The 19,127-nt window shown below is 46.2% G+C and overlaps 1 protein-coding gene across 1 annotated transcript in view; it reads right to left on the minus strand.

Annotated features, from left to right (window-relative positions):
* LOC147693288 (vomeronasal type-2 receptor 26-like) overlaps nucleotides 1–19,127 on the minus strand; it is a 68,310-nt gene that overhangs the window by 23,318 nt on the left and 25,865 nt on the right. The window contains exons 3-4 of the mRNA XM_086935897.1: nucleotides 17,554–17,845; nucleotides 1,152–1,994 (exon numbers count right to left, since the gene is read on the minus strand). Coding sequence (XP_086792023.1) covers nucleotides 1,152–1,994; nucleotides 17,554–17,845 — 1,135 coding nt within the window. The remainder of the gene's footprint in view (nucleotides 1–1,151; nucleotides 1,995–17,553; nucleotides 17,846–19,127) is intronic.

Consider the following 19,127-nt stretch of genomic DNA (forward strand, 5'->3'; position numbering starts at 1 on the left):
CCACTTTCAGGAGGCGTTCCTGCGCTGGAACGCCCCCCCCCTGCGCAGGAACGCCTCCTTATGGCGCAGGGCTTTACAACGTGACGCATCTCCTAGATGCGTCATGTTGTAAATAGGGCGCATTGTTTGCGCCGCAGTTGTGTCAAATAAAGTGATGCAATTGCGGCGCCAGGGCATCATAAATCTGCCCCTGGATGTCACAGACTACCCCTCTTCATTCCCCTCTTCTGCCACTAGCAGGTCTTCCCCGAGACGCAAACACTACACTGCAAGGGCCCTACATGCCTGGACGGACCAGTCAATTCCGGAGGCGGGATCGCTGTTCCCAGACGGTCACTTGCTCCCCTTTGCAGAACTGACAGCTGATACTGGCTTCCCAGGAGGTTAGTTCCTCATGTATGGACGGCTGGTGCTAGATTGCACCCGAACCTGCCATATATCTGATAGTGAACCGGCAACACACAGTCACAGCTATCCTGCATATGGGCCCAGGACCTCACATAGTGACATGGATATACAAAGCGATCCGAGAACTCAATGCAGTAACACTAGCCCCCCCTGTGGGAAAAATGAGAGGTCGAGCTTCAGAAGCTACCACATCACGAAGAATGGGATCAAGCGTTAAAATATCCCCAAAAAGTATCCCAAAACTACCATTTAAAATCGTACAGTATTTTATCTTACATCAAGCATATTGGATGCCGGAAAATCTTCAACAATACTACCCTAACATGCCATTCTCATGCCCAAGATGTCAAGAACACACTGGAACCTTTTTCTGCATGTTCTGGAGTTGCCCAATGCTACATGCCTACTGGAATATAATACACACCGCACTGCATGAGTGGCTCATGGGAAGCAAGTGCATTAGGCATATTCAAACGTTGCAAACAACTCACTGGAGAAGCCCGCCAGGGCCCCCTTTGGCTGACTGGAGAGGAGCAGTCAAGTCAAGTCAAGTCAAGTACAGCTTTATTCGATTGCTATTAGATACAGTCATCAAAGCACAAATAGAAAACATTTATACAATTAAAAAACGCCAAACAACGTATATATACATTATTAAATTATATCATGCCACATACACCTTTGAATGGATATTGTAAGATCTGTACAATCTGACGAAACATAAGGGTTTACCACTTCTTCACCTGCCAAGGTTGAATGTTGTTGATGTCAGCGCAGGCTCCTTTACTGAACGGTCCTCGCCCTTGTTTGCCTGTCATTAGAGCATTCAAAGACTGAGCCAAAGCGTACACCGCAAGGTAGCTGTGGTATGTGTAACTCAAGTCATAGAGTTCAAAGAATCGTAAGTCCTTCTTTTCCAGAGTTACGTTGTCTGAGCAGAAGATTGACCGAGCCCCATTCTCCATGGTAGTCATGATGTCTGTCTCCTTAGGTCCTGGCCACTTGCAACCAAACACTTTCTCCCAGAACTGTTTGATAAAAATATCATTGGGATCTCTTGAGGGATGACGGTGAGTAAGAAATGCTTCAAAGTTTTCCATCCTTGTGTTGTGGGGGGCAAGTCCTAGTGACCCGTTGAATATTTTCCAGCTCTCCTCGTTGAAGAGGCCAAGAGTTATTTTAAATGTCGCAGAGAAAATAAATACTTTATCTGTTACGTTCTGTGCAGCAAAAGTCTCCATAATCCCCTTGAGGTGGACATCTGGACTGTGGACAATGATCACTTTCACACCATACATTTGTGCTACTTCAACCACATGAACAAGCTTCTCTCTGCTGTAGCTGATGTGAACCTTTTCCATAAAAGCCACACAGCCCCCATTGGCCTCTATGATCCTTTTTGTGTCATGTCCTCCTTGTAATCCAACCTCATCATCAGAGATGATCATCCCCGTCCAGGTCCAGCCAAAGTGTCCTATTATCCGTGCCAGGGCAATATTCTGGAAGGAGCTGCTCGGTACCGTACGAAGGAAAGATGGGAACTGGAGCTTGTCACTTAGTGCAGAGAGTACTGATCCATAGCTGATCTGTAGTGAAAGAGATCAAGGTTGGCTTAGTTTTCCAATTTGCTGACATACATATGGTCAACTAAGCATCCCTAAATGTCAACCTCTTTCAGGTTAGTCATTGACACGTGAACAACAGCACATCCCACACCAATAAAATGATGCTTCCAAGAAAGTAAGAGGAAAAGCTCAACCAGACCAACACATTCTGGCTATTTATGTGCTCGAGATAGAGAATAATGGCTAACTAGGACTAGGAATATGAGTAGAATATTTGGCAAGCTCTATGACCTTAAAGTAATGTCCATCCTAATTTTGCTCAGCTATATACTGAAGAAAGGATGCTAGATAGCTCAATTTCAAGATTTGTAGCTAACGCATAGTATTTTCTCAAATGAAGCGATCCTATGCGTGCTATGCATGTTTATATCTACTGAGACCAATCAGAATAGGATAGTGGTAGAATTTGTTGAGCTACATTTCTTCACAATGTTAGTTTAATCACATCTTGTGATGTGTTCTTGTTTTCTGTAATTTGATTTTCTTTAGTTTTGTCCTGACTCTCGATACTGCTATATATAAATTACAGAAATAGGCATTTTATTCAGTTTTTCATTCTTACAGTTTTATACACTTAATGATTCATTCAATAAATTACATAGTTTTATTTTTAGAAAATAAGTGCCGCCTAAAACAGTCTATCTGACATGGCTCCGAAATATGCCTGCATAGGAAGGATTGCAAAAAACACAGTTGATGGACAGAATGCAGAACAATGTCTTACATTCACCCCAGTACAAAGATCTGGGCCTAAATCCATCGCTCTTTTGCACTCCACACCACCCTAGGTCAGACAATAGCTATATGCAAATCAGCCTTTACCCTGCACAGGAAGGATAACAGTGGTCCCTCAAGGGGGAAGTGTTTACCTCTATTCCCTAAGAGAGAGTAACTTTCACCATCAAGAGATTGGTTCAATTTCTCAATAACACAGTTTTATTTCAATTTCTTAAACTATAAAAAACACATGTATTCCAATGTTATATTTAAATCAATTTGCAAGTATGAAGGTGATCCCAAACTGCACAACAAAACAGTGCAAATAAAACAAGTAAGTGTACAGTTTAAAACAAGCCTATACACAGGCTAGTATTACAATGCTCCATAAGACATTTGTCAGATTTCTTCACAAAACAAATGGGTACATGTTTCACACAAATGAGACCAAAACAGTTTAGTCGTGATTATCTTGTCTCCTTTAATACGTAAATTGTCCAGCCTACATTCCCAGATTGTTTTTATACTGGTATAGAGGGCTACTATATCTAATGTTGCCAGAATGATGTCCTCCTCCCATGTAAGATCAGATAAAATACTTAGGATGTGTTTCGTGTACCTTAAATAGGACGGAAGGTTTTGCACCATGGGTTGAAGGAACATGTCTACATATTCCACAAACCTCTCAGTGGGATCCCCTATGCTAGACACTATGGGTCTTCACGGTGGGAATGGGAGATGCTTGTGAACCTTGAGCAAGGTGTAAAGGCAAGTGAAGGTGGGTCTAAAAATCTTAAAGTATAGGTGTTCATCCTCATCTAACAATCCCTCAGAGTAGTATTCTCTCAGATGTTTGTTTATCTTATTGGTAAGGGGGGAAATAGGGTTCATTTCCAGTCTTTCATAGAACATGTTATCATTGAGTTGTGTTAATATTTCTTGATTGTAATGCTCTCTATTCATTACAACAATGTTGATTCCTTTATCTGCATTCCTGATGATAATCTGATTATCTGCATTCAAAAGTTCCATCGCCCTTCATTCCCCTCGTTCTTGATTGTCAAGATATCTTGCCCTCTTGTCCCTCATTTTGTGATTAAATCTGTCTAAGTCTTCCAACATCAATTCCATTGTAAAATGTGTCTACAGTGTTGCCACCTGGTAGGGTCGGAGTCCATTTAGATTTAGTCTTAAGCCCACTAGCTATTGTGTAGTCCATGTCTACATTCAGGTCTTTCAAGAGAGTGTCCATATTACTGGATGATTGCTCCAGGTCTGTGATAGTTACCAGTAGTTGAGTGTCATAGATATCCTGAATACTTAGAACATCTGACATCAGACACATAGGGATATTTGTACTGCAGAGTCATCGGTATGTCATGTAAACCAACCCCCATCAGGATTCAGACTTATGCGTTTCTGGTACAAGAGGGCTGTTTAATGACCATAGTAAGGGTTGTTGCTCTGATTGCTCACATTTATTGCTGGTACAAGTGGGTAGCCATTTAGCGACCACGTTTTCTGATCTCGGACAACAAAACCAAGTTTAAATCTTGTTAACATAAATCCCCAAGGGCCATTCATCACTATATTCTTAAATGTCCTGAAGATGGTGTAGCGGATACTTGCAATACATAGACCGAACCGTCGACAACCACACCAATCTTTTGTAGTATTTGATTTGAGGATATGCTGTCTGCTTAGTCGGTCACATTTTCCTGTGATTATTTCGAAAAGGTGTTCGCAACAGCATCAATGAGGTGTTTGTAACATCAAAAAATTGTATTTTCAGGTTGCATTGTGCTATTTTATGGAAATCTTTACGGAAATCTTTTTACTTTTTTGTACCCTTTGTAATATTTTGTCAATATAAATGTATCTCTTTCGAATATATACAATTGTGTCACATTTTTCTTCAGATTTGTTCACCTTGAAATAAATAAAATAGAATTTGAGCTACTGGGTAGAGCTTGCCAACATTGAGTGCAAAATTAATATAAACATGTGTTTTAATAAATCCCATGTAAGCACACTTACTTGCTCATACTTGAATTTCCCAAGCCCTCAAGGGTACCTTGGGTTTCCCACTCTTCCTTACATTAGTATTTACAATACGGCGCACCACGGTGCAAGCATTGACAGTTGCGTCAGAAATTCTGATGCATCATTTGGCGGGACACCCCCGCGCCGCACGGCCACCAGCTGCTGCGTGTACCCCCTGCCTGCCTTCTGCCTCGCTGCTGACTCGTTTGCCGGTTGCGGTTGTTTTTTCCCTCTGTTTTGTCGTGAATTTGTGCCTGTATTGTTTCAATCTCGTTTTGCCCTGGTTTTGCCGAAAATTAGTGCCTGTTTGTATTTTTTTCACTTTCCCCGTGTTTAGCTTTTCCTTCCTTGTTGTCCGCCTACCGCGCCGCCCCCCGCCCTCCCTTCCCGCCACCGCCGCTTTTCCCTGCCCCTTTTTCTTTTTTGTACCCTCCCCGCTCCCGCCTCCCAGCTGCTCCGCCCACCCGCGCACTTGGCCTTAAATGGCGACCGTGCGACGCAGGTGAGTGTGACCCAATTGTGGGACACCCCCGCGCCGCACGGCCACCAGCTGCTGCGTGTACCCCCTGCCTGCCTTCTGCCTCGCTGCTGACTCGTTTGCCGGTTGCCGGCTGCGGTTGTTTTTTCCCTCTGTTTTGTCGTGAATTTGTGCCTGTATTGTTTCAATCTCGTTTTGCCCTGGTTTTGCCGAAAATTAGTGCCTGTTTGTATTTTTTTTCACTTTCCCCGTGTTTAGCTTTTCCTTCCTTGTTGTCCGCCTACCGCGCCGCCCCCCGCCCTCCCTTCCCGCCACCGCCGCTTTTCCCCGCCCCTTTTTCTTTTTTGTACCCTCCCCGCTCCCGCCTCCCAGCTGCTCCGCCCACCCGCGCACTTGGCCTTAAATGGCGACCGTGCGAACGCGCAGCGGTCACGCGCAGCGGGCGCGCCGATTGTGCGCCGAAGGCGCGCCAAAGGTAAGCCCGTCTGCGCCCGTCCGCGACCGGACCGCGCCCAGTGCCAGGACCCCTGGCCCCCGAGGAGCCCGACCGACCCGCCTGACGTACTCCGCCGCCACCCTCACCGATCTCAACACCGGCCGACTCCCACATTGCCATCAAGCCACTCCAAGACGTACCCACGGACCTTTCAGCTGCCAAGCCTGCAAGTTCACCTGCATCCGGTCCAGCCCCGCACCAGCACCCGCAAAGTCGAACTCCAGCAGCACCCACCTCAAGTGCATCCTGCTCAACACCCGCTCCGTCCACAGACACGCCATTGAACTCTGGAACCTCCTAGACGTCACAGCCCCTGACGTCGCCTTCCTCACAGAGACCTGGATGAACGCCTCTTCAGCTCCCGACATCGCCATCGCTATCCCAGAGGGCTACAAGATCGTCCGGAGGGACCGAAACGCCAACCAGATGGGAGGAGGCATCGCCATCATCCACAGGAGCACCATCCGTCTCACCACCCTCAGAGGCACCCTGATCTACCGACCCCCTGGACCACGCACGCAATTCAGCGAGGACATCGCCGACTTCGTCAGCCCGCATGCCCTCCCCTCCGCTGACTACATCCTCCTGGGGGACCTCAACTTCCACCTGGAGAACAACAACGACCGCAACACCAGCACCCTGCTCGACAACCTCGCCAACCTGGGACTCAAGCAACTGGTGTCCACCCCCACCCACCTCGCCGGACACACACTCGACGCAGTCTTCTCTTCCAGCACAGACATCGACTTCAGCCACGCCACAGAGCTTCAATGGACGGACCACAGCTGCGTCCACTTCACCTTCAAGAGAACGACGACCCACCAACACCAGCAACAGGCCGCCCGCAGAAGCTGGAACAAGATCACAGCAGACCAGCTCGCCACCTCCCTGAGCCAGCACCCTCCTGCCAGCTCAGCGAACCCCAGCCAGGCCGCCGACAACTTCACAAAGTGGATCAGCAACTGCGCGGACGAACTCGCCCCACTGAGGACCCCGCCTAGCAGACCCGGCAGCAAGAAGGCCCCATGGTTCACCGACGAACTCAAGAGCTCCAAGAAGAACTGCCGAGCCCTCAAGAAAGTCTGGAGAAGGGAACCGACACCGGACAACAGGACCACCTTCAAACTTGCCACCCGGAAACACCACCAGCTGATCCGCGCCGCCAAGAAAACAGCATTCAAGGACCGGTTGGACAACAACGCACACAACTGCAAGGAACTCTTCAACATCGTGAAAGAGCTCTCCAACCCCAGCGCAGGAAACAACGACATCACCCCATCGCAAGACCTCTGCAACTCCCTCGCTTCATACTTCCACAACAAGATCACGGACATACACAGCAGCTTCGACAACCAACCAACGCACACCATGACCGAACAACCACCCCCCACCACCACCCTCCACGCCTGGACCCCGATCAGCACCGAAGACACCATCCGCACGATGAACTCCATCCACTCCGGATCACCGACCGACCCCTGCCCTCACCACGTCTTCAACAAGGCCGACGCTGTCATCGCACCCCACCTGCGAGACATCATCAACACATCCTTCGACACCACCATCTTCCCTGAGAGCTGGAAACACGCCGAACTCAGCGCTCTACTCAAGAAACCAACAGCGGACCCCACCGACCTCAAGAATTACCGCCCCATCTCGCTCCTCCCGTTTCCAGCCAAAGTCATCGAGAAGACCGTCAACAAGCAGATGGCCGCCTTCCTCGAGACGAACGGATCCCTCGACCCCTCACAGTCCCGATTCCGAGCCAACCACAGCACCGAGACCGCCCTCATCGCCGCCACCGATGACATCCGAGCCCTGATGGACAAGGGAGAAACAGCGGCCCTCATCCTCCTAGACCTCTCCGCGGCATTCGACACGGTCTGCCACCGCACCCTAGTACGGCGCCTCAGCAACATCGGAATCCAGGACAAGGCGCTGGAATGGATCATCTCCTTCCTCGACGGAAGAACACAGAGAGTCCGCCTACCACCGTACAAGTCAGAGGCCTCCGAAGTCATCTGCGGCGTCCCCCAAGGATCATCTCTGAGCCCCACCCTCTTCAACGTCTACATGAGCCCCCTCGCGGCCATCGTACGCAAACACAACCTCAGCATAATCTCCTACGCCGACGACACCCAGCTGATCCTCTCCCTGACCAACGACCCCGCCGCCGCCAGAGCCAACCTGCACGAAGGGATGAAAGAGGTAGCCGAGTGGATGACGACCAGCCGCCTGAAACTGAACTCGGACAAGACGGAGGTCCTCATCCAGGGCTCCTCACCCTCCGCCTGGGACGACTCCTGGTGGCCTCCCGCCCTGGGCACCGCACCCAAACCGACAGACCATGCACGCAACCTGGGCTTCATCCTGGACTCCTCCCTCTCCATGACCAGGCAGGTCAACAACGTCTCCTCGGCGTGCTTCAACATCCTACGCATGCTACGGAAGATCTTCTGGTGGATCCCCACCGAGACCAGGAAGACCGTCACCCAGGCCCTCATCACCAGCCGACTGGACTACGGCAACGCCCTCTACGCCGGTACCACCGCCAAGCTCCAGAAGAGACTCCAGCGGATCCAGAACGCCTCAGCCAGACTCATCCTCGACATCCCACGAACCAGCCACATCTCCGGACATCTGAGAGACCTTCACTGGCTCCCCGTCAACAAAAGAATAACCTTCCGCCTCCTCACCCACGCACACAAAGCCCTACACGACCAAGGCCCGAGCTACCTCAACAGCCGAGTCAACTTCTACGCTCCCAAACGCCACCTCCGATCAGCCAACCACGCCCTCGCCGCCGTCCCCCGCATCCGAAGAACGACTACAGGAGGAAGGTCCTTCTCCTACTTGGCCGCCAGGACCTGGAACTCCCTCCCAACCGACCTGCGCCTGACCCAAGACCACCTCTCCTTCAGGAAGAAGCTGAAGACCTGGCTGTTCGAGCAGTAGCGGCACCCCCCCACCCCCCAGCGCCTTGAGACCCTACGGGTATGTAGCGCGCTTTATAAGTGTCACTGATTGATTGATTGATAAAAGTGATGCATTGCTGGAGTTACACATGAAAGTGACACAACTCCAGCAATGCGCAACAACAGATAGGTGAGCCCCATTCAAAAAGCCCTGCATTATTTCTTATGCCTGGTCTGAGCAGGCATAGGGATTTTGATGCAGAGAAGGCGTAGATTGATGCACTGAAATTTACATAATTTTACTGCATCAATCTACATGGCTTTTTGCGTGGAAACGCCCACCCTGAATACATTATACCGTTACGCAGGTATAATGTGGTGCAGGGTTTTACAAGGTGATGAATCTCCCTAGATGAGCCACGTTGTAAATTGGGCCCAATGTGGCGCATTGTTTATGCCACCACTGTGTCACAAAGTTCTAAATACACACCCTCAAAATGGCTTTTTAAACTGCATACACAAGCTCTGCAATGGCAGGCCTAAGGCATGTTTCAAGGGCTACTTAAGTGAGTGGCACAATCAGAGCTGCAAGCCCGCTAATAGTATTTAATTTACAGGCACTGGGCACATGTAGTGCACCTTAGTGGGGACTCAATTTAATATGCCAATTGGCTTAAGCTAATTCGTTCACGTTGTAAGGCGAGAATACAAGAACTAGAGCAGTGGTTAGAGTCCTGGTGAGAATCCTAAAGCCAAGGATGGTGCAGATGTTGTCTGTGGCGGTGAGTAGCTGGTCTTGGTGCAGTGATCGCTTTGGAATCTGGATTGGGACGGGTCGAGGACGGTGTTGTCTTTGATGAATCTTGTCAGCTGCCCGATGACTGTCTTCTCTGCAACTTTGTCCATGAAGGGGAGGAGCTAGATGGGCCGGTAGTTCTTGGGGTCTGTGAGTTCAGCTGAGGGCTTCTTGAGCAGGGGCCTGACTTCTGCACATTTCCAGTCATCTGAGAAGGTGCCTGTTTCAATGGTCGTGTTAATGGTGCGTTGCAGTTTGGGTGTGATGGCGGTGCCGGCTCTGTGGTAGATGTGTGGAGGACAGGGGTTGGTGGAGGCCCCTAAGTGGGTGACTTTCATGGTCGGGCTGTGTCTTCGGCCGTGATCAGTGTCAAGGTAGAGACGTGGGTTGGTTGGTGTGTCTGGGGGGCAGCCCTGCTGTGGTGTCTGGTGGATGGTCCATGAAGTTGTCGTCAAAGTTTTTGATCTTGAGGTGGAAGTAGGTTCCAAGCTTGTCGCAGAGGTCTTGGGACACAGGATGTCAGTGGCTTCGCTACGGGGGTTAATGAATTCATGGATGGCACTAAAGAGTTCCTTGGAGTTGCTGAGGTTAGCAAGGAAATTGTTGTTGATGAAAGTCCTTTTGGTGGTTCTAATTCTGTTGCTCTAGTCCATCATGGTGTCCTTGTAGGTGGTGTGGTTTCTGGGTTTCCTGCTGTTTCTCCAGTTCTTCTCCAGGTGTCTGCAGGTTATCTGGGCATCTTGGAGATCGGTGGTGGTGAACCAGGTGCCTTTCCTGGGGCGCTGTTTGTCAGTGTTGCGTAGCAGGGCGAGCTTGTCTGCGCCGCTGGAGATCCATGTGTGGAATTCCCTGGCTGCTAGGTTGACGTTGGGGTTTCGTTGTCTCAGATGAGGGTGGAGTTGTGTTGTTCATCGTTGACTTTGCTCCAGTTCCTTCATGTCGGGCGTGGGGCTAGTTTGGGTGGCTTGGGTTTGGCGATGAGGAAGTGTACGCAGTGGTGGTCGCTTCATGGGGGTTGCTTTGTTTGGCTAAAGTGGACACTGAATCCTGCTGTGGAGATGGGGTCGAGGGTGTGTCCTGCCCTGTAGGTCAGTGTGGTGACAAGTTGTTTGAGGTCGATGTCGACGAGGTTGTCAAAGAGGGTGGTGGAGTTGGGCTAACTGGGGTTGTCGAGGTGGAAGTTCAATATTAGTATGTAGTTCATTGAGGCGATAGCATGGGGTGCAACGAGGTTGGCAATGGTGGGGGCGAAGGGGGCCAAGGGGCCAGAGGTGTTTGTAGGCGAGGGTGTCGCGGAGTGTGGCGTTGGGGCTTGTGTAGGTCTGGAAGTGCAGGTGTTGAGCGGAGGGAAAGGTTTCATTGGAGGTGGTGAGGCAAACAGTGTTCTTGTGGACGATGGCGAGGCTCCCTCCTGGGTGGTTGTGGCAGTCCTTCCTCTGGATCTTGTATCTGGCAGAGATAGCGGTGTTGATGTCAGGAGTGGAGGAGGTATTGGACCAGGTCTCCCTGAACAAGGTGAAGTCAAGCGATAGGGAGTTGAGTAGGATCCATATCGCCATGGTGTGTTTGTGCAGGGAGCGCACATTGAGGAGAATGCATCTTTGGGTGTCGGTGGTGTTGGAGTCGGTGGTGTTGGTGGCAGGGATTGTGGTGAAGGTCTGACGGCAGTGGAGGCAGGAGAGCTGACAGTGGGTCCTGTTTGGTGTGACCTATTGGCAGATACATGGACAGGCGCAGACAGGCTTGCCTTTGGAGCATTTTCAGCACACCTGCGGTGTGACTGCACAGCAGCGGCCATTAAGTAGGGGAGGGAAGAGAGGCTGGGAGGTGGGAGTAGGAGCTGTCCGGGGGATGGGCTGCAGGGGCATCAGCGGTGGAAAGGAGGCAGGCACAATATGAAAAAAACTGTGGTGGAAAAATAATAATAAAAACACAAATAAAACCGTGCAACAGAGAAATTTACATAAGTAAGAGCTGATGAAAATAGTTATGGTGGCAGCAGGGCAAGAAGCGGGCTGAAGGCAGGCCAGTTCCTAGTTGCAGTTGGCAGCAGGCGCGGGAAGCAGCTCCTAACCTCCCAGGAAGTGGTCGGGGTCTGGAGAGCAGGATACAGCAAAGCGGAGCTGAGGGGAGAGAGTGGACCTAGACTTAGGGTCAGAGGTCTTACCCTGCACAAGCTACCAATCCCTCTCTATCTTTCTTACTAACTAGTCTGTGCAGCTTTCACCCCATCTATTCAACATGCAATATAAATCCACTGCACAAATACACTACACACCATACAATTTTCACAGCTAATAATTCCAATACAGCCCACATAATTCCACTCCACACCACGTACATACACTACACACCAAACCAAAACACATACATAAAATACATTTTATTATACAACGCCAATAGCTCTAACTCTCACAGATGCGAGACCTATTGCACTGCAAATGCTTGTTCGTGTTATTTTTAATATTGTTCTTAAAAATATCGATTAGTATATATAATTGAATATAACATTATTTGTCAGTGTTAAATAATATGCAATATAGTATACTTTTTTTAGTGTATGTGTTTGTAATTTCTTTCTATATTTGCAATGTTTTATTATTCCAAGTCATTAAATGAAAAAATTGTATTTTAAAAAAGAATAATGTTTATAAATATGTATTTATTTGTTTCATAACGGGATTTTGAGATATTGAGCAATAAGGATGGGGAGTTTTTTAAACAAGTATGTATTTAAATTAAAAAAGTAACTGACTATTTGAAAGATAAGTAAATTCATTATTTTCAATTTTAAAATGTTTTTGTTATAATAATCTTTTCATAAATATTAGTTTATTCAACAAAATTGGATTAGTTAGTATTTTCGGTTTTGCTTGGATGCTTACACTAAAAATATTGCATTTTTGTAATGAAACTGTCATAATTGTTAAAGGAAATATAGATGAGAACATATTTCAAAATTGAAAAACAGTTATATTTATAAATCTTGAAAGTTACACATATGATACATTTTATATACCATTTTCATTGATAATCTTGTTAATTAATATATCTATGTAATTGTATTTTTAAAGTGTATGGATGTTAGAAAATATTTATACAAATGTAGGCGCCAAGGTATTTGCCTGGTGCACGGCAGCTAAAATCAGTGCTGGTTCTAGGGAGAGGGGAAGAGAGAGCCATAACTCTGTTACTATGCTCTGTCCCTGCAAGCAACACAGTGCAGCATTTATGACTCCTTTGAGAATCTGGGCCCATATGTCATCTAAGATTCTACTTATCCTAACCCAAACATATTTAATGTTAGTATCCCCCCATCTCAGTGGAATTATTAGAGTAACTTGGCAGGTGGCCTGGGTGAGGTCCAGTTTATAGTTATTTCTATAAGATTGCCTAATCTAATAGATTCCCTAGAGTCAGTGGAATATTGATTACAGTATCTCTAAAATATATCCTGCAAATACAGTGATATGACCAGCCTCCTAGTATTTGTGGCAGCTACCTGCATGATGTTGGCTAGCTGCCAGGGGTTCCATTACCATTGTGATCAATATGGGAGTTTTGGGAACGCTTTGTCTTGTACCCCAGGTTCCAGCAAACAGGAAGTGTCAGGGTTTATAGCTCCATTAACACAGAGGAGGCCCCTGGCTTGAATCATTTGTTCAATCTCTACTACTGTAAAAAGAACATCCAGATTTTTTTGTGAGCACTTCCTGACCACAGCACTTGTGCAGAATAACAAGCGTTTGCAATGCAAAAGGTCTTGCATTGACTCAAGTTTGAGATATTGGTGCTGTAAATGACAATGCCTTTTATTTAAGTTTTGGGTTTCAAAACATAAATAAAAGGCATTGTCATTTACTATACCAATAGCTTAAACTCTCAGAAATGCGAGACCTATAGCATCGCAATAAAGGGCCTTCTCAACCACTTGGTAGATTGTAAATATCAGAGGAAGAGACTGGCCTGTGACGTATTCAAAGTAGTGATAAATAGTGAGGTGAAGAAGATGTGTAAGTTACACAGACACAAAGTGTGAAGTGAGAGTTACATGTGATCCTAGCTATTAACACTATCAAAGCGCTTCAACACCTTTTACTCTGTGATTGCACTGGCACAGCTCAGGAGGCAGAGCAGGAGCAGGGTGCTAGTTCATGCCCTTTCCATGATTTGAGTGTGCAGTCTGGCATTGCATAATGTCAATGCTATTGTTAATGTCAATGCTATTGTTGGCCTAATAAAAAACACTCCAGCTGCAGTAGGGCTGTGGCTTCACCTCCTGGGGTAGGGCGAGCTTTGCTTTATGGCAGGAATGGAGGGAGGGGGGGTGGTCCCGGCTGCAGCTCCAGCCTCGTACAGTGCCCCTGCTATTACTATTGAGTGAGAGGAACTGAAGTGGAGGTAATTGTATTGGTGGTGGTGGTATTGTTGTGGTGGTGGTATTGTGGTGGTGGTGGTGGTGGTGCTGGTATTCATAGTATTGGTAGTGGTGGTGGCATTGATGGTATTAGTGGTGGTGGTATTGGTATTGGTGGAGATGGTATTAGTGGTGGTGAGATTGGTGATGGTGGTTGTAGTGGTGGGGATATGGTGTTATTGGAGTGGTGGTGGTATTAGTAGTGGTTTTGGTGGTGGTATTGGTGGTGGTGGTATTGGTGATAGTATTGGTGGGGATGGTGGTATTGGTGGTGGGGGTGGTATTATTGGTGGTAGTGGTGGTATTGGTGGTGGTGGTGGTAGTGGTATTGATGGTAGAGGTGGAGGTAGTATTGGTGGTTGTATTAGTGGTGGTATTGGTAGTGGTGGTAGTGGTGGTATTGATGGTGGCGGTATTGGTGGTGACATTTATATTGACGGTGGTATTGGTATTAATGGTAGTGGTATTGGATTGTTGATGGTGGTATGGTATTGATGATGGTGGTGTTGGTGGTGGTATTGGTGGTGTTGATGGTGTTATTGGTAGTGGTTGTGGTATTGGTGGTGGTGTTGGCGGTGGTGGTATTGATGGTTATGGAGGTAGTGTATTTGATGGTGGTAGTGTTGTTGGTGTTATTGGTGGTAGTGGTGGTATTATTGGTGGTGGTATTGGTGGTGGTGGAGATGGTAGCGGTATTGGTGGTGGAGGTGGTATTGGTGGTGGTATTAGTGGTGATATTGGTGGTGGTGATAGTGGTGGTGGTATTGGTGGTGGTAGTGGTATTGGTGCTGGTGGTATTGAGGGAAACAACCATTACAACTCAGTTGTTACAACACACTACCTTCATAACGCAGTCAAGTCAATACAACGCAACTGCATTTACATTGCATACAATTACAACGCAGGCATTACATTGCATGTCGCTACAACACATGCCATTACAATGCATACAATTACAAACATGCCGTACAACGCATTATAAGGTAAGTGAAGGTTTTATTTACGTTTTAGGGTGGGTATGGTTTCGGGGGTACATGGAAATAATAATTTTGTGTTTTTGGTGGCTGTAGAGGTGGAGGTATTGATGGTGGTGGTGGTATTGGTGGCGGTAGTGGTATTGGTGGTGGTAGTGGTATTGGTAGTATTGGTGGTGTTTGTGGAGGTTGTGATATTGATGGTGGTGGTATAGTTGGTGGAGGTATTGGCAGTGGTAGTGATATTGGTGGTGGTATTGGAACTGTTGGTATTGTTGGTGATATATGCGCTGGCCCAGAGTTTATGGAGCAGCCCAGTCTCTTCGCTTAAATAATGTAGGCCTGGGCGGTAAATTCCATTCCACTCGCAGAATTTGGGAAATTTCGCGTTCCACGGAGAACGAAAAATTGCCCAAAATTCTGCGTTCCTTGACTTCGCGAACTTTTTTGCTTGTTTGCGTTCTCAAAATGCGTGTTCGTGAGATATTTCGAGCATGCAAACAGCACTCTCATAGATGCATTATTGTAAATTGTTAATTTACACTTAATATCTGCCAGTATCTTTGCATCACCAGATGCACAATAAGCTATTTCTAAGCCTTGAATGCCATTCTCAAATGTGGCTAATTGGGCACCCCTTCCTTTTTTTTTGATCATGCAAGCATCCCTGATAACTAGTCAAAATACTTCCCAAGGCATTCAAGGCAAGGTCACTGATTGCAAGTTAAAAATAAATAAACAATGACTTCTGTTTTTATTTCATCACCACATACATTGTCTTCGAGTGAACCTTACGGAAGTCTCTATGAAAAGTCTCTTTTTTGCGCTACCTAATAAGGATACAAAATGATATATAAAGCACCTGGTAACTTCAACACAAGTGTCACATCCCTAAGATTTCACTCCCAAATACAGAACCTATGAGGCACACTCAAGAAAGAGCCTTTATGTCTGTCTGAAGGACCAAGCTTTGAGTTTGTTCAGAACTGCTAATTTAGTGTTTTCCTGTCTAAGTGCCAGAAGCAGAATGTGCCATATTTCAGAGGCTAACAATCTAAGGGCCTCATTTATGAGGTTTTGGCGCAGTGCTGCACCGCAAAGAATCTTGATGCACTTCCCTGTGTCAAAATAAAAGGGCAGGAATGCGCCATATCTATAATATACAGAACATTTCTGTCCTTTTTCCCTGCGCCAGAGCACGATGGGCTGTCATGTGCCAATGCAGGGACTCTTGCACCATTGTGAAAGGGTGCCTGTGTTGTGGGGCTGATTGATTTTGTGCAGGAAGAGACACATTTCTCTACAAAATCAATCAAATTGCGTGATTTCCTCTTTCTATGTGTGCTGCATTCTGCAGCAGACATAGAAAAAGTAAAAAACAAGGAGTAATGAAAATATTTCTCCCCGTTGTGCGTCCCTAATGCCACCCCTGGGGCCGCGTTAGATCCTGACGCATTCCCAAGTTTCACGATTCCTCATAAATCTGGTAATGCTTCAGAGTCCATGGGTGTTGCATGGGAATACCCACAGCAATATCCACGGAAGGCCCCTTTCACAAAGTGTGAAAGGGGCACATATTTACAAGGTTATGGCTTTACTGGCATTGTAAAATATGCTGCAGCCCAATGTGCCACAGGAACATCAAAAAAGAGAAGTTCAGCCGGCGCAAAAGTGCTGCTGCAGAAAGAGTATCCTCCCATGCATGCTCTTTTCACAGTAGGAATAATGGCTAAGGAAGCCTCTGTAGACCTGAGGCTTCTGCCGGGTGGATATGGTTCAACAAGAGAATGCAGATAACAAGGCCTTTTTCCATTCAGGATTCTGTGGCAGTAGCACATAGCTTTAAAGGACACTCTCTTAAATAGAGGCATGAAGTGCAATTAAGTGACAGCTTAACCCATAGGAAATCGCCTTGGGAGGTTAAGCAGAAGACAAACTGCTGCATTCTGCACCCTCTGAAGTATAAGAAATATGAATTGTGAGACTCCCAGATACAGCAAATTGCAAAAGTCCATTCTGGACCTCAAATGTCTATTTCAGTAACAGTGGTAAATGATCAGGAAGAGTTCTAGAGAGGTGATCTATCCTAGCAGTTCTAGTGCTAACATGTCCAATGTCTAATTTCTAGTTCATCCTTGACCATGCTTGTGTGATACACGTCCACCTTCTCCCCACAAATTATGTCTGCAGGGCCAAGGCTGAACATCTTTTTCTGTGCCTTGAGAAAAGGTCTGGATTATCAGTACTGGAAATACCTTTCTGGTTAACAGTCTCTCAATCCCTCTTGCTTCTTCCCTTTATAACTATCTCTCCCTGTATAACTCACTCTCAATGTTTCACTCTCTTTCTTTCTCTTGATATCTCTGTGAGTCTATAGCTCTCTAAATCTCTCTCCTGCTATCTTTGTCTTGCTCTTTTTCTTTCTGTGTGCATGTCTATCTCTCTTTATTTCTTTATTTATCACTATTATGGCTACTATCTAGATTAATGCAAGACCCATCTTTAGTTTGTGAACTGCAAGATGTCAATGGGTTATTCAGTTATGAGTTCACTTGTGCAATTTTACCAGACATAGGCACCAGTTCACATCCAAATGTATCTCTCTATTCCATCATATATATCATAAATCCATCTGCAAATTTATCAACCCATTGTCTTCATTTCAGTGTGTACATATCATTTACCTGTGGGAAATGGAAGAGCCCTAAAATCCTAGCCAGTGGAACAGATATAGATGACATAATTTCTCCCACCACTCCGGTTGGCATTGAACGGACATTGCACGTGTAACCAGGAATTGGCCTCTGGCTCATGGAGAGCAGTTCCAGGATCCCTCCAATGGCTTTGATTTGTGAAAGGCAGGAATCAAAGATCCAGAACCCAAGGGTGATGTTTGGTAATAGATCTGGATTATGGTTAATTTCTTCTATTGCAAAAACCATAGCAAGCATATCCCGGTAAAAGCGGACATGGAACCTAAAGAAGGAATGGAAATGGACAATGGTTGTTGTTACCACTTATGATAATGACACTCCTTCTCCAAACATTGCAGACACAGATCATGCCCATGAAGTAGATATTGAGCTGTTAAAATAGGTATCGACAAAATCGACAGGTGTGGGTGAACATTTCAAAGGCTTTCTTTTGGTTAGAACATAAACACACTGTACTGTTGTAATAGGTTAATGCAGATTGTTTGGCCAAATCACTGCCTTCTTCTTCCAGATCCTGACAAGGTTGGGAAATTGAATATAAGTTCTCCCTTGGATGTATACAAATATTTGATAGCCTCTTAATTGACATTAAGCCCAGAAGCATGGCACCTTTAGCATAGAACTGGTTGAGGGAGAGACCTACTTTAGAGATCCACCAAACTACACACCAACATGTTTACTGATCCTGAATCATCTTTTTTGTAATAAATCGATTGACTTGAGATGACCCAGAGATTTTTTATTCACATATTGTTTTTTTGAGCACTTGAACACTCTATATCTGGACATTACTACATATCCAGTGGTTACCTCCGGATGGAGGTGAACATACAACAAAGAAAGACCCGGTGATGATGCACTAACGCATCGTAATTGGCGGAGAACCAAGATATACCGCCTACCAACTACGTGCATGTATGAGGGTTTTTTTATTAAGAGAACAAAACCCCTGTAAATGTAGTTACAAGTGATCCATTCTCCCCTCATCTTGATTTTGATATCTTACCTATCACCAGTGATTGCTGGTTTCCATCCTCGTGTGCTGCAAAAGGCAGCACACATGGAAAAAGTTGGAAACCAGGAATTTCCTGGTCTTAATGTTGGCGCTGCCTCCTATTTACACTGCCCTTGTGAATAGGGGCAGCATCAAAATCTATGGATGTTGCAGTGGAACGCCCACCGCAACACCCATTACCCTTCCTTTTCACGCTAAATACAGCGTGAAAGGGTGCCTTATTCACAAGGCAGCATTAGGTGGCTTAACACAGCCTTGAAAATTAGACAAGGGTCCTCCCAATGTTTGTTTTAGGTCTAGAGGAGGGAGTAAAGGCGAAAGACTAGAAAGTAGAACCTCTATACTGACCTACTTATTTTTCAAAGCTTAGAATAAATCTAATATATTTCTCTAGGGATGCAACAAGGATGAAAATATTCACATAGACATAGAATACTTTAGTTTTCTATTTATCATCATTTAACACTTTAAGATCAAAAAAACATTTTTATCATCTTTTATAAATATTTCAGTGCAAAAAACATTATTA

Source organism: Lissotriton vulgaris, chromosome 8 (genome assembly GCF_964263255.1).
Source record: "Lissotriton vulgaris chromosome 8, aLisVul1.2, whole genome shotgun sequence".
Lineage (NCBI taxonomy): Eukaryota > Metazoa > Chordata > Amphibia > Caudata > Salamandridae > Lissotriton > Lissotriton vulgaris.